This window comes from Ammodytes marinus (genome assembly GCF_949987685.1).
Source record: "Ammodytes marinus genome assembly, chromosome: 5".
Taxonomy (NCBI): domain Eukaryota; kingdom Metazoa; phylum Chordata; class Actinopteri; order Uranoscopiformes; family Ammodytidae; genus Ammodytes; species Ammodytes marinus.
The window spans coordinates 24,620,297-24,634,359 of NC_137234.1; the positions used below are offsets into that span (position 1 = coordinate 24,620,297).

The window sequence follows — 14,063 nt, forward strand, 5'->3', positions numbered from 1 at the left end:
CAAATCAGTCACAGACTCCAGTTAAACTTCTATTACTCTGAAACACTGCAGAGAATGAGATTGTTTGGCAGGTCTTATAGGGTCAGAAAACACATTTAAATAAAGGGGTTTTCCTGCAATCTAGTATCGCTCTCTGATAAAGTTGGGAAAGTTTTTCTCATATGAGAGAGTTCCACAGAAGACATGTGCAATTGAAAGTGTGCCCCTTCAAAATAACAAACAATATATATTAGGTTGGATGTGTTTAAAAATGATGAGTGTTAACGTCAGCATGTTGTTACTGTGTTGTGACTCATTTCCATTACATCTGTGTGTGCATTGGGTGAGAGACCAGCCTCATCATATAGCACAGGAGAAAAAGGAGTTTGCAAAAAAAATGGATCCCAAAACTCAACATTAACGCTACACAGCAGAACCTATTGTTGCTTTTATCATGGCCTCTAGCACTTAAGAGAAATGTTGGGATACCATAGGTCACAGAGATGTCCTTCATCTTCTTATGTGAATGGGTTGAGAATGGCAAAGCCACCATTGGTCAAATGATACAGAAGGGATAGTGCTTATTGTTCGAAGCTCGCCACCATAACACTTCATTGATCAACAGATTAAAGTTGTGACCTGAAAAGGATCTGTTGATCAAGACTGTTACCATCTGGTGCTGGATGCAAGTCCAGAAACTTTCCAGAGGCTTATTGTAAGAATAGCATCCGCTGGACATACTAGTTGCACAGGATAATTTGTGTCCTTCGGAAGGGTCAGGGAAATTCCCTTGTGGGAAATTCCCCCTCATGTAACCTCAGTGGAAAATCCACTTAGGTGAGTTAAAAATGTCACGTAATGAGGCTGCACATCAGGCTGCAAGTTGATATTGTTTGCGTGGATTGCGCCATTTACAATAGAGTTGCATGGTGTTGTGTAAGCGAACACATTTTGCACTTAATTTGAAAGAAAATGTAAAAACTGCATTTGATTAAAAAAAAACTGAAAAAGTGTTCAGTTGATGTCAGTCCATATGGATGTAAAATTATTCACTGAACCACTTCCAGATGTCCTGGTACCAAAACAATAATAAACTCATATAAACACGTAGACCTGCACGACACAATCTCCTTCAAAATTGAAATGTTGCAGAAAAATGTCCAAACATTATCAAGCCACTGTTTACCGCCAGTCAAAATATTTCCCCTCGACATCCTCCACATCTGTCCCCACCCCTGTGTGCCGCGCCTGGCTAGCGCTGTTGAAAGGATGTGCAGATTAAAGGGCCCATTAGAGCCTCAGTGGCACTGTATCCTATATCACAGGGGAGTGTGGGGTAATTTCAGCGCAAAGGGTCTGTGTAATCCCAGTTGACGATATAAACAGTTTGAAATATCACGGTGCCCCGGAAAAAAAAAAAACGCTGCAAGGACAAAAGACATCATTATGCCCTGGAGGGAATTTTACACTAGGTCATTATTTGTGATATGATGCTGCTGAGCTGCTGTATAAGAGCACTCTCTGTAATTTCATGTGAGAGTTGGAACCATTTCTCTTCTCCCTATTATCTCCCAGGCTCTTGGCAATGAAGGAGTCATTGTATGGTACTGTGCACTTTTTCTCCCTCTTTTACGATGTTGCCTCATGTCACTTACTCGGTCCCGATTAACATTAATGGGCTACTGCACTTAGCACATCAGTAGGCTGGATCCGCCACTGCCTCAACGTCTAATATCAGCTCTGGGGGCACAAATAGAGCTGATTTTCATTTTAGAACATCGGGTTTGAGATGGACTGCTTGCCAGCTTTGGGCAGAGGGGAAAAAAATGGCAATCAGTGGCAGACAACATCTGTTACACCCCATTCTTTTTCACTGACAACCAGAAATTATGACGGTGGAAAATAGCCTGCCGTAACATTGGGTTTACTGAGGGACTGTGTTTAAAGGAAACACACACACACACACACACACACACACACACACACACACACATTTCTAGTTTTCTGTAAAAAGAAACAATCATTCATTTTTTAACTGGCCGGTCCATTAAAACGTCTCGCCGCATGTCCGAGTCCACGTACGTTGGGCCTGGCAGACGTTCTTGTCTGAATGCAACATATTTAAAATTCAAGGTCATTACGTTTGATGGAAACTATGCAGAGGTTGCTTTTAGTGTTGTGGTATTTTGAGCACCCCGCCTTTGTTTAGTATCTGTCAACTCTTCCCCTTGCATTGCATGTGCGGGCGAATGTGAGTGCTGCACAGAAAGGGCAAGTGCTGTAGTCCCTCAACTTGGTTAAGAAAATGCAGTGTGGAAGTCAGACTTGTCAGAAACCATTTGATCGTTTTTCCCATGGACGGCATCTTAAATGGATGCACAAGGCCCTGGTTACATGCATCTGGTCATATACCGAGATTGATCTTTCAGGGTTGATCTCATTTTTAGTCTCTCAAGTTTCAAGGGGACACGTTTTCCTCATTCTGCTGTTTTTTGTGCATGTTCGCTACAGAGCAGTGGCCCGGCGCGACACCATTGTGACTGAGGTCTGTCATCATAGTCCACACAACAGCTAAGGGCAGTTGAAAATGGCCAAATACTGCTTTTCTCTTTGATCAATGAACAATAGAAAAACGGTATTATAGTTTGTTATGTTTGATCAGAGCCCTAAGTACATCATGTACATCCATGCCAAAAAGGAAAGGACAAAAATCATTGCAGTACGACATTAAATCCCAGGATTAGAGTTATAACACGTGCAACTCATTATGTATTTAGTAGGAAAACTTTTGATTTTTTGAACATCTTTTGCTTGATGTGTTTCATCCCACTTGTTTGTATCGACGACACTTGTCTCTGTTCTTTTATAGATGTAATAAAAAAATGTACCAATGTAAAAGATTTTGGTTTTCCCTCATGTATAATAACACGTAATCCCCTACACCACATAATATGGCCAAATTACAGCCCCAGTGCAGTTCTGCTCGCCCCAAACAGACTGTTTTACTGTGTGTCTCCTCCACGTCAATCCAGTCTGAAATCCTGGTTGGTGTGTGTTGGTTGGTGTGTGTGTGTGTGTGTGTGTGTGTGTGTGTGTGTGTGTGTGTGTGTGTGTGTGTGTGTGTGTGTGTGGCTCAAATGCAGCACTGAAGCACCATATGGATATCTGGCTCTAAACACAGAATGCAAGAAAGCAGCAGGAGAACAAAGGAAAGAAAAAAAGTTGGAGCCACTTGCTCTTTATGGCTTTGCCGCTGAAACTATTCCACTACATAGAAAGCATCAGAGCGGCCCAACAATTTGTGAACTGTGTGCCGTGTCCAAAAAGAGAACGCGAAAGTAAGTCAGAGCGACAGCAAGAGCACTAGAAAGGGGGAAAAAGAGAAGAGGGTCAGGAGGAGAAATAGAGCGAGAAGAAGTGTGTTGGCAAAGGCGAGAGAGGGAAGACATTTGTATGCACGGCTTAACTTTGGCACATTAGCATTCAGTGACTAGTCACTCTCCACTATGTGCTCACCCCACTATAAATCAAACAGCATGTTTACAGCGTAGGAGTGCACCCACTGAGGGTCTTATTGCTGATGCAAGGCACACCATGAGACCACTCTCATCGCTTCAGATTTGATTAGACTATTTCTGTGCAAACCTGGCAGTCATAGCTGGTTCTCTATGATAGTTACACCCAGAAGAAAGTCTTGATCAAAAAGAAGGACTTCTAGTAATTCATACATAAATTCAACTGATTTTCCTTCCAAGGGTTTCCTCAGAAAGCAGCAAAGGCTACTATTAGCATATCTCAACTGATTTACAAGTTTAACAGGATCTTACTGTTCTTCATGCAGAGATTAAGGAAGGCTCTCAGTCTGCCCTGCAGTTTCACCAAGCCTCTCGATTTGACAAAACATTGGTTGAGTTATATATGAATCCCGTAATAACATTAGGCGCTCACTGAGACAGCTATCTAATCTGTTTACATTATCATATTTGAATACTTAAATCTGCAATGCCTTTTTTCATCACTTGGAACGAGCTGAGAACCAAACACTGACACATTATCTTAAAGTTGATATGGCGATCTTGTCAGCAGACAGTTTGCTATTTAGCCATCCACCGGACTGTAGCATGTTCAGCATTCATGTTGAGTTGTGTTCTGGTCACCCAGAAAAGGTCTCCAGTAAAGCTGAGGACAACATCTGTCTATGTAGCTGCTATAAGCTCCACGACAGTATGTTCTCTAGCTAGTTGCTAACTTTGGTTCTGGGCTGCGAGCATACAGACGTTTTTTGAATGAAAGCAGCTGCTAGCCATGGTCAAAAAATTACGCCGTGAGAGTGGCGAGAGTGAAACAAAAACAGTGAAGTGGAGGGCCAGAAAACCAAAACAATGAGCTGAAAAATGTTATGAATTCCGTAGAGCTGAGGGGGGGGGGGGGGAGGGGCTGCAACATCAGGAGATAACTATCTGAGGTTCGTCAGGGTCATGAGCAAACCCTTTACCATGACATGTTATTATAAAAATTAAAGCTAATCATAGCCTAGGACACCTGTGGTACACCAACACAGGTGTTTCTAATCTGACTGATTACACCTCTTCTCAGAGCTAGAGACTGGGCTTGATTGACAGCTCCTTCACTCTCCAGTTTCACCTGTCAATGCAGTACAACTTCGACCTTACACAGAAGACATTTTGACTAGTAGGCACAGGAGTCATGATATGAATAATGGCTGAATCCCATTTAGCTGCTCCAGTATCAGGGTCCTGTGTTGCATGCTGGCTCCCATACACACTATGGTACGCGTATTTTCGTAACCGTATCTTTGTTTGTGCAATGTTGCCTTTTTTCGTCACAAACATAGCAACCTGATACTAAAAGTGAAGCTGTTTGAAACATGTGCCTGAATTGGAGATTTTGAAGGACTCTGTTTTGCCCATATTCGTATAGGGACAAGGAAACCGGAGGTTTCGGGAAAACCCTGCGTCATGCATGTCCTCAATTTGCGCATGGTATCTACTGAGCATGTGCCATGAACCCAACAAATTGTGGATTGGCGTTTGTTTTTGTTTGTTCAGTATTGTTAGGCTTAATTGCCGTTTACAAGGCAACCTATATTTACTACACTGGGGATGTGATTTTTTTTTAAATGTCCGTGTACGCATGGACATGGCGTGTTGCTTCGACACTAAAGGCCCGGACACACCGGCCCGATAATCGCCGTCGTAGAGTCCGGAGGGGGCGGGGACACAAATCTGTTTGGTGTGTGCCGTGAAAACGGTCGTCGTAGATGTCGTCGGGCTTCTTTTGAGCCGATTGAACATGGGCGGCGGGCAGTCTTTCAGTTGGAGCCGTCCCATCATTTCCGGCTGCCGTATTTTTTTGGTATTTGTTACACCTGTGCTTTTACATCTGTCAAGTCAAACCTGCTGCTGCCAAAGAGTCCTGTTGTAAACATGACAAAGCTTTCTGTGTGGTCATTTTGGAAACTGGTCAGAGACAAAGGTATTCATGAACACGTGTCCATATATTATATCCTTTACCAGCTGGTTGTCTACTATGTCATCTGTAGAAAATGCCGGCTCATTTCGAAAACATCTGCCAAACTGCAGCCGGAGGCCGAGAGACTCTTGACCAGCGAGCGTGTAATTCTGTCAAACCCTGTCTCGAGACATGACATCAAAAAATACACAACTCCTTAACATCAACAGGACTTTCATTCATCGTTTCGGCCCCCCCCCCCCCTCTTGAGTGCTCTTACCGGAGGGGTTCATGTCTTGAGATCAGTAGGAGCAGGCCGAGGAAGACCTGAGCTGACGTTTAAAGGATCCCTGGACTCAGCCTCCCTCCCCTTTAATGCTCTGCAGAACGCATTAACCCAGATCAGCTGCGCTTCTCATCAGAGAGAGGCACTCGGGCTGAGGACCAAATGTTACACATCAAAAAAAAACGACTTGGGATTGATGTATAAACACACTCTCTTGTAAACATTCGCACTGGTTTATTCGTGTATGTGCAAAAACCTCCAGACACACACACACACACACACACACACACACCCCACAACTACAGCTGGGATCTCGAGTTGCTTTGACAGATTCAGGGAGCTGCGTGTTCATTAAATCTGTTAATACCCACTCTTTGAACGTGTTTATAGAGTGCAGGTGAGAGACGCGCAACCTACCTGCACTTAAACAGAACATTAGGTCTCATTAAAAATTAGCATTTGAAAAGTAGCTGCGGCTGCAACAGATTTGCGGTTGTACATATAATAAACTGCTTGCGTGTTGTGCGATGTTAAATCTTTCTAACGTTCTAATGTTTTGACAATCCGTATTTCGTTTCACTTATTTATAGACCAGGGTAAAGGTTTATTGACTGTTTGATGAGAGAGAAATGGAGAGGAGGATGCACTAAAAATGTCTTGGACGGCTGCTTCCAAGAAAAGCATCATAATGTCTGGCTGCATTCAATGTCTGACGGATATTCAGAAACGAAAAAAAAAAAAAAAAAAAAAGATCAGAGCAGGAAGAGGGTCATTTTGGTTTCGACATTGTCTCTGGAGTGGTGACGTTGATTCATCCATGGAAAGACCTTGCTTGGGGGTAATATAGTTATGCAAATGAGTGTGAGTGCTCCTGTGCCTGTGACCGTGGTGAAAAGGACGCGGGCGGCGTGCGGCTGGCAGGACAAATAGCTGGCAGACTTTCCCAGTGCACTTGTGGAAAGATGGCCACCACCACCATCAGCCCTACAGTGGTCCCCTGATCAGTTGCAGTTATCCCCTTTCCTTGAGTTTACAAGAAAAGAACGAAGCCACAGCATTCCTCTCACAATGCCTATGTCTGTATAGCATAAACAGATGGGAGTTCTTGGCTCGGCTGAACCCCACTAGCTTAACTTTACTTTTGGATCCATTGTTTTGTGCTTTCTTTATTTATAGCATGGCTGCTGTTGTATTGGCATTTTCATCCTGTGGTGAATTTGGTGCCTAATCGAAAAAGAATTGGAAGTTATACTGAGCCCTCCCCGTTTGCTAATGATAACACAAATTCAAGTGGACGTTTCATAAAACAGGTTTCACGCAAACAAAATGGAAAGTTTAGTTTTGTAGACGAATTCGCTGGATTTTCTATTCTTGTTAAAAGTTTTTATTGTTCTGTCTGTCATTGTGTAAATAATCCCCCTCTTCTCTCTCTCTCCGGCTATTCAGGCTCAACCATTTCTGCTGCCGTGGAACATGTGCCCTGATCATTTTGAAGCGCCACGTACTGTCGCACATTTATAATTAACAGTGCCAAATGAATCCTGTATTTTCTGTCACATCTGTCGAGGAGGCCTGATACACGGTTACAAGAAAGCAAAAAAGTTATTCATCCGTGGCCTGCCGACTCCAGTCTGCTTTCTAATTTGACCAAATAACAAGAATCCACCTCAGAACTTGGGACTTAAAAGAAAAAGAAGACAGGATTCCCTTCCTTTGCCCAAGATCAAAACTTTCCCTCTGTGCTAAGACTTGTGAGGGAGACAGCAGCAGTGTGGATGCCGCTGCAGGGGGGCACCTAGGTTCAAAGCAAGACGCAGAGGCATGCTGATGGACTCCTAAAATGGTGGAGGGTTACTTGAGGAGAAGTTTTTCTTCTCCTCAAGTAACTCAAGTAAGTTTTTCAAAAACAGCAAAATAACTTCAGGTTATTTAGAATGTATTTGTCAGGTTCAAACTAAACAGTTAATAGCAAGCTGCGGTTGGATGCTTTGATAATAAACTGGCTTATCTCTGCACACTCTCTGCTGCTCGGAATTTAATTGCTTTTCAAATGGGAAACCTTCTTCGCGCACAATCGCACACTTAGATGTGGTGTAGGGAGGATGTATGCTTGTGTGTGTGTGTGTGTGTGTGTGTGTGTGTGTGTGTGTATGCAAGCAAGCAGTAGGCTCCATGTATATTTAGAAGGACCAGGTGCAATGTAATCCTCCCAACGTTGCAAAAACCAGGCTGCTTGAATCTCCCAAGAACTGCATGCTCCATATACCAACGTCCACAGCAGAAGGTTGGTCAACCTTCACCGCTCGCTCCTCCAGTATCAGCCGCACGGTTTAATGGACCTGCCACATGGATTGACGAACCCATAACCCCGTAATGAAAAAGAGAATGACAAATTATTTTAATGAAAATGCCACTGCCTCCTGTTTGATAGACACGGCCTTATTCCACCTCCACTCGATCCGTCCGTCAGCGTGAAGTTCTTGGAAGAAAAAATGAATTTACTGACGATAGTTTCCTGCTGAGTCAGCTGTATCGAGATGAATATTCAGTGTCTCAAACTAACAATCTCATGTTTCCACTGATTGCCAGAGATAAGCAAACCCCCAGCACTGTCTCAATACACCATCTGCACGTCGTGGCATTCTTTATGAGTTATCATGTGTTAAATGCTGCTTTTACATGTTTTCTTGTTTGATATTCTGCTGAATTTCAGTCCCTCCAAAACAGCCACAAAGTACATTTAGCCTCTTGGCTTCGTGCAAAGCCATACTTAAGAGAGCCTGGGTTAAGGATCACTTTCCCTTCTACCACACTCACGTTTCTTCTTCTTTTTTCTTATTATTTTTTTTCCGTGCAGAAGTGATTCTGGCCTCCGACGCAAGTCTGAACCTGTAATTATCGTACAGCCAGAGCCGTGTCCCTGTAATCCCTTTCAAACTATGTCCAGGGTCCAAAAGATATTCAGGGAGGTCCCACTCTGTCACACACATCAGGGCCCATCACCCTCACTCTTTCTCCCCTTCACATACACATGTTCTCACTTTGACGGACACTTTGCAATGTGTGAAGCTGAGAACTTATCATCATAATGTACAGTCACCCTGATTCCCTCACACAGAAGGTCCAATAGGCTACTAATGCTTTAACAACACATTTGGTTAGTCTATAAAATATTCTTCTTCTGTGCTTTCATTTCAAGTAGGTCACAGGGTTTTTTGAATGTATTGAATTGTTAAAGGTGCACGTAACTTTAGGTGTGTCAGAGAAGTGAACATTTTCTAAGGTAGTATAATTAACAAGCTTTGTAAAATTGGATCCCTGGAACACTGTTTGAAATTAGAAAGCTACTTGAAAAGTTACTGTTTCACAGTTTTTCTTTACAGTAGCAGGGCCCCGCAGTTTTTGTTTACAATCACGTTTGGTCTAGTCTTACATTTGGCTCCAGGTTCCTCAAAATAATGTAGTTTTGATTCATGATGATATAATTATTCAATACTAAGAATTACATGTAGAGGTACTATCTTTTGTAAACCAACTGCGGGCTCATCAAATGTAAACAAATCCCCCTCCCCTCGAGACTGCATTTCTAGACTGCTGATATTTTTTAAGCTCTCCATGTTTTTGTAGGCTACGTAATGTCTTAATCAGTGAAGTATACTAAATAAAGTTCATTTCAATATCATACGAGAATCCACTGCATACCTTGGATAATAAATAAAAAAGCAATTTGAACATCCTGATCCAAGATATAGGCGATCAGTTGATGTCCTTCAGTGTTTGGAGAGACGGACAGAGAGACACCTGTGGAGTAAAGAAGACCAGCTATACACATGCATATTATGTTAATGCCATAGATTGTTAGCCAAATCAACAGGGTGAATATTTTAATCATTTGTTCCTATGATAATCAGATTAGAATCCCTCAGCTTTGATCACGGCAAAGGTTTTTTTCAGGCTTCCATTGCAGCGTAACACAGTGTGGGACAATGTAGCACATGTGTGCAGAATGCTTTGAACCTGACAGGGGAAATTGAGCTGTATTGTATCATGTTTGGATATTCAATCAGTCCTCTGTGAATCGTAGACAAGAAACTAAAAAAAAAAAAACACCCTCCGCTCTGATCAGTCTAATTAATTCCTGAAACGTGTTACATCACAGTTGTGTCCTGCTGCTGTCCTGTGAAAGGCTACATTGAAGTCTGCTCCGCCAGATGGGGTCTGCCTATTGAAACAACCATGAATCAATATGCAGTGGGGCCAGGCCACTTGCTTTGTCTGTGGAGTGGAGCACTTATACAATTTTATTTTTTCTCTCTTCTCATTTCTATGCTGCTGCTCTCCCACTATACTTTTATATTGTGCAATATCCTCAGCAGGGAAGACAGTCAGGGAACAGAGGAAGACTTTAAAGTGCTGTATATTGTTTTTGGAAATTAAAGCAAGAAGTTCATCCTGATATTGATTAGACAAAATCCAGCCGGGGAAAAAGTTTAATAACTACCAGACACATGGTGTTTCTCATCGTGGAAAGGAACATTTTCCAAGAGTTTTGTTATTGTATTCTATCAGTGTTTTGAATGGGTCATTGTGGAACATTGAGATAATCACTGTAATAATCGATAAATAATTGTGTTTTTGTTCAAAGACAATGCATTTAGTTGTGCTACAGAGACCGAAATAATCACCATGTGAGTTGTAATAAAGGTATCCCCCACAGACATTATGCACTGTGAGCCCTCTACTGGTCACTGTTGGCCCAGCTGCACTCGTTTTTTTTTTTTTTTTGCTTCAATCCATAGAAAACAATTACTGGGAGTGACACTGAAGAGGCTCTTAGCAGTCTGATAAACTTGTCACAAGTTCTTCACATCAACTAAAAGAAAAATGGTTTCTCCTGTTATGATTCAATGAGACAAACAGTGTTTTTGATCACAGTGGTCTATACTCTCTACAAGGACTGAACCCAGCCAGGGGACTGTCATTAGTCCACTTAAAAAAATATATGATTTCTACTAAAAGCCACTTTAAATAAGCAACTGTAATGTTCTTCCTCTTTCTTTCTTTTTTTTGGAAGAACAGAATACAAAGCATATACACACAATATTTATTTTATAACTGTTTCTTTCTACAGCAGTCATCAGCAATATTCAGTATATAAACGTGTGGGATTCACTCAAATCATTCACACTTAAAAGCCTATCCAGAATGTACCCTGCTGTAGGCCTTGATGCTAGATGAAGACAGTGACAGCTTTGCTTGAATTAATACTCCATTCATTATGGCCGTAATCCCCAGGGGGATGAAATAGTGGAGGTGACATGAAATAATATATTCATGAGAATCCATGGTCTACCCAAAGGAATGACGCCTAGATGTTGCTGCACGTCACTTTAACGACCCCCTGCATATTATGGACCACTGTTATTGGTAGGAAATGACCCTTATCAACTGGTCTCAGCATCATGTACTGTGATTTATCCCCGTAGCCTGAGGTGGAGAAGTGCGCATGCGCTGAAGATCTCCTAACCACATGCGTTTGGATCGCGACTGCATCAATTTACCAGAGACACCAAGTGAAGAAGCGGAAGTGGAGCAGATTAATCTCAGCATTAAAGCACGAAATGTAGCCTTTAATAAACCTTGAGTCCAGGAATAGTAGGCCTCGGCTAGAATGAGTAAATATAGCCTAATATAGATTAAGTAGGCTATTTATTGTAGGCCTGGTTGCTGATCGATTTATTTGTACAAAAAAGTAGGCTATGCTTGTACCACTACCAACAGGTAAAATATTTAATAATAATAAATTAGACATAGCCTACATGCAGTTATATTCCCATGTGCTAACATAACACCCCCCCCCCCCCTCATGTTTACTGTTTTAATAATGTTGCAATAGGATTTTCACGTCATTAATTTACGTGAAAACACACCACTCGTTTCTTCAGCGAGTTTTATTTTGTTAAGTCCAACCGGAAAGGGCGGGTATCGTTAACGTCGAGCTTGACGGTCGGTCTCGCGCTCGCTCGACGCCTATGAAGGCAGCGGCCGCGCAGAGCATCTGAGCGCTGAGTCTCCTCTGTGTGTGTCGGGAAGGCGTGCGTGCGGTACGCTGTCACAGATTCACTGCTCTCGTGTTTCATTTTCGTAGCGAGTGAGGCGCAGGACAAGGAGCTCTCCAGCCCAGACCCAACATGGGTTAGAGACACAGCGAGCTATGGATTATCCACTTTGTTCACTTCAGCGAGGAGGATGATGATGATGATGGGGGGGAATGGACTTGTTTTCGCAGCGGAGACATCCTGACAAAGACGAGGGACTGAGAGGGAACAGAGACCGGGATTTCGCCGCCTCTCTCTTGCCTCGCTTTGCATCTTTGTTGTTTTGTTTTTTCCCCTCTTGTTTTTTGTTTGTTTTTGTTTTGTTTCTTGTTTCTTCGTCGTTTCCCCCACGCGTGTGTGCGAGACAGAGCAATGTTTGCAGAATTGCTGTGCAGCGCCGTGGCTCTGGTCCTGTATGTCAACACTCTGGGCGCCGATTTCTGCTACGATGACAGGTAGGCTGCTACTGTACTTGGGTGAATGAATGGCACGTTCCTAGCATCACTTATCCACACCATAGCACCTCACTCACCTTCTGTGTACAGCCTTACATCACCGACTCTGGACAACAGCGAATGAATAACAATAGCAGGCTCGATTGCCCGTAACTCTTCTTGAGTGAGCGGGATGTCATTGCACGGTGCACCAGCAACGATGGCATTCAACTTCATGTGAGCTGAGCTTTTTCAATAATACAAGCAGTCCCCCCTGCGGGCATGTATCAATCTATCAATAGATGGGGGGATGCTTTCAAGAGCTGTGGAGTGATTGACATGCTCCACTGGTTATCCTCACCTCTCTGTGATAGCCTACAGTGACTTCTAAATCAGCATTAACATCCTTCCCCTTTCAGACACTAAAAGGGGAAGTGTGTGTTTCAATGACTTTTTAGGTACCACCATCACATAGTATGTTTGCAGCATTACCTCAGTAATACATTTCTAGGATCACTATAGTTTTCCTTAGGATGAATAGGGAAATCAGTGTTGTATAGGCAGTGCAAAGTGTTGCAGTCTCCAGAGCCTTGCCGCCTTGCTCTAAGACTAGTCCTGAGCTGTGCTGAGGAAATAATTGATCTCTGGAGGAGAGGCACACACACTTCTCCTCACTCCACTCCATTGCATGGGCAGCCTGCTGAAACTTTTGAGCAAAGTGTTTTGTTCTCAATTTCCTTCCAAAATTGGGCTGTAAATTGTCACCCTCCACTTGAAGCCATGAGTTTAGAGAGAGCGAGCGCGGTGTGTGGGTGTGTGGGTGCCCGGATTCAGCCGGGTGATGCATTACTCATAGCTGGCCTTTAGATATTTGATGGCTGAGTGGCTGTCAGTGCCTCAGGCTCATTTATGCACCATACCATGCCTCCATGTAGGTCAAAGCTTCTTCCCCCTGCCATCGCTACGCTGTCAATGCGGGTTCATTAATAATGAGCCTATGTTTCTAGATGCAAGGGTGTGAATACATTTGCTCTTAACAGGATATAGTGCAGTTCAGACTGACAGTGTGCTTTGTAGCGGCAGTTTGTGCAGCCAGAGGACACAGCTTTAGTGGAGACAACTTCCACGTCAACTGGTGGTGCATTTCCTTTATAACTTTGGTCACTGCTTTGTAAACAGTTCACTTCCTGCTTAAAGGTGGAGTCAGCAATTCTGGAGAATTCAAAATCAGTGACTATCTCCTGACGATCCGCTAGCTGTTCGTACTGCTTGTGCGCTGAAAAGAAATCCAGTGTTAATATACACCGCCTAGGCTCTGTAAATGGGCTTCGTTGCTATTCACGGTTGGCCCCCTTTTGTTTATACACCCCCAGTTTCCAGAGCTTATATAGGCTGTGTATTAACACCAGTTAATAGTTTTCAGTGCACGGACACATATTGCGGGCAGGTGGCAGACCGTGAGGAGATATTCACTGATTTTGACAACAAGCCTTCTCCAGAATCACTGACTCCATCTTTAACGCATCCACAAAGTCCTTTTGACACTTTTTTCCGGCCATATCTTTTAGAGCAGCTGTGCCTTTGCCCTTTGTGTTATGGTCAGGTGATCCCAGGCAAATTCCTGGTCAGGAAAGATGGTGCTGCGTGTCCATAAACCTGTCAGGGAGTGGCCTCGCTGTGACGAGGTGAGAGGCTACTGTACTGCTGCTGATGACTGCCGCTGCTGCTGCTGCTGCTGCTGCCGCCCAAGTGTTTAATGCAAGACAGAAAAGCAAACGCTGGATAACTCTACGA

General features: G+C 43.2%; 1 protein-coding gene across 2 annotated transcripts in view; it reads left to right on the forward strand.

Moving 5' to 3' along the window:
- The first annotated feature begins 11,840 nt into the window (after window positions 1–11,840).
- Window positions 11,841–14,063, forward strand: part of tmtc2b (transmembrane O-mannosyltransferase targeting cadherins 2b) — a 94,572-nt gene continuing 92,349 nt past the window's right edge. The window contains exon 1 of one of the 2 annotated variants that reach the window (XM_080028013.1): window positions 11,841–12,290. In XM_080028013.1, the coding sequence (XP_079884139.1) occupies window positions 12,208–12,290 (83 nt within the window). In that variant the 5' untranslated portion in view covers window positions 11,841–12,207. Of the gene's footprint in view, window positions 12,291–12,487; window positions 12,507–14,063 lie in introns of those variants that run through there. The other variant, XM_080028014.1, reaches the window with a different exon arrangement.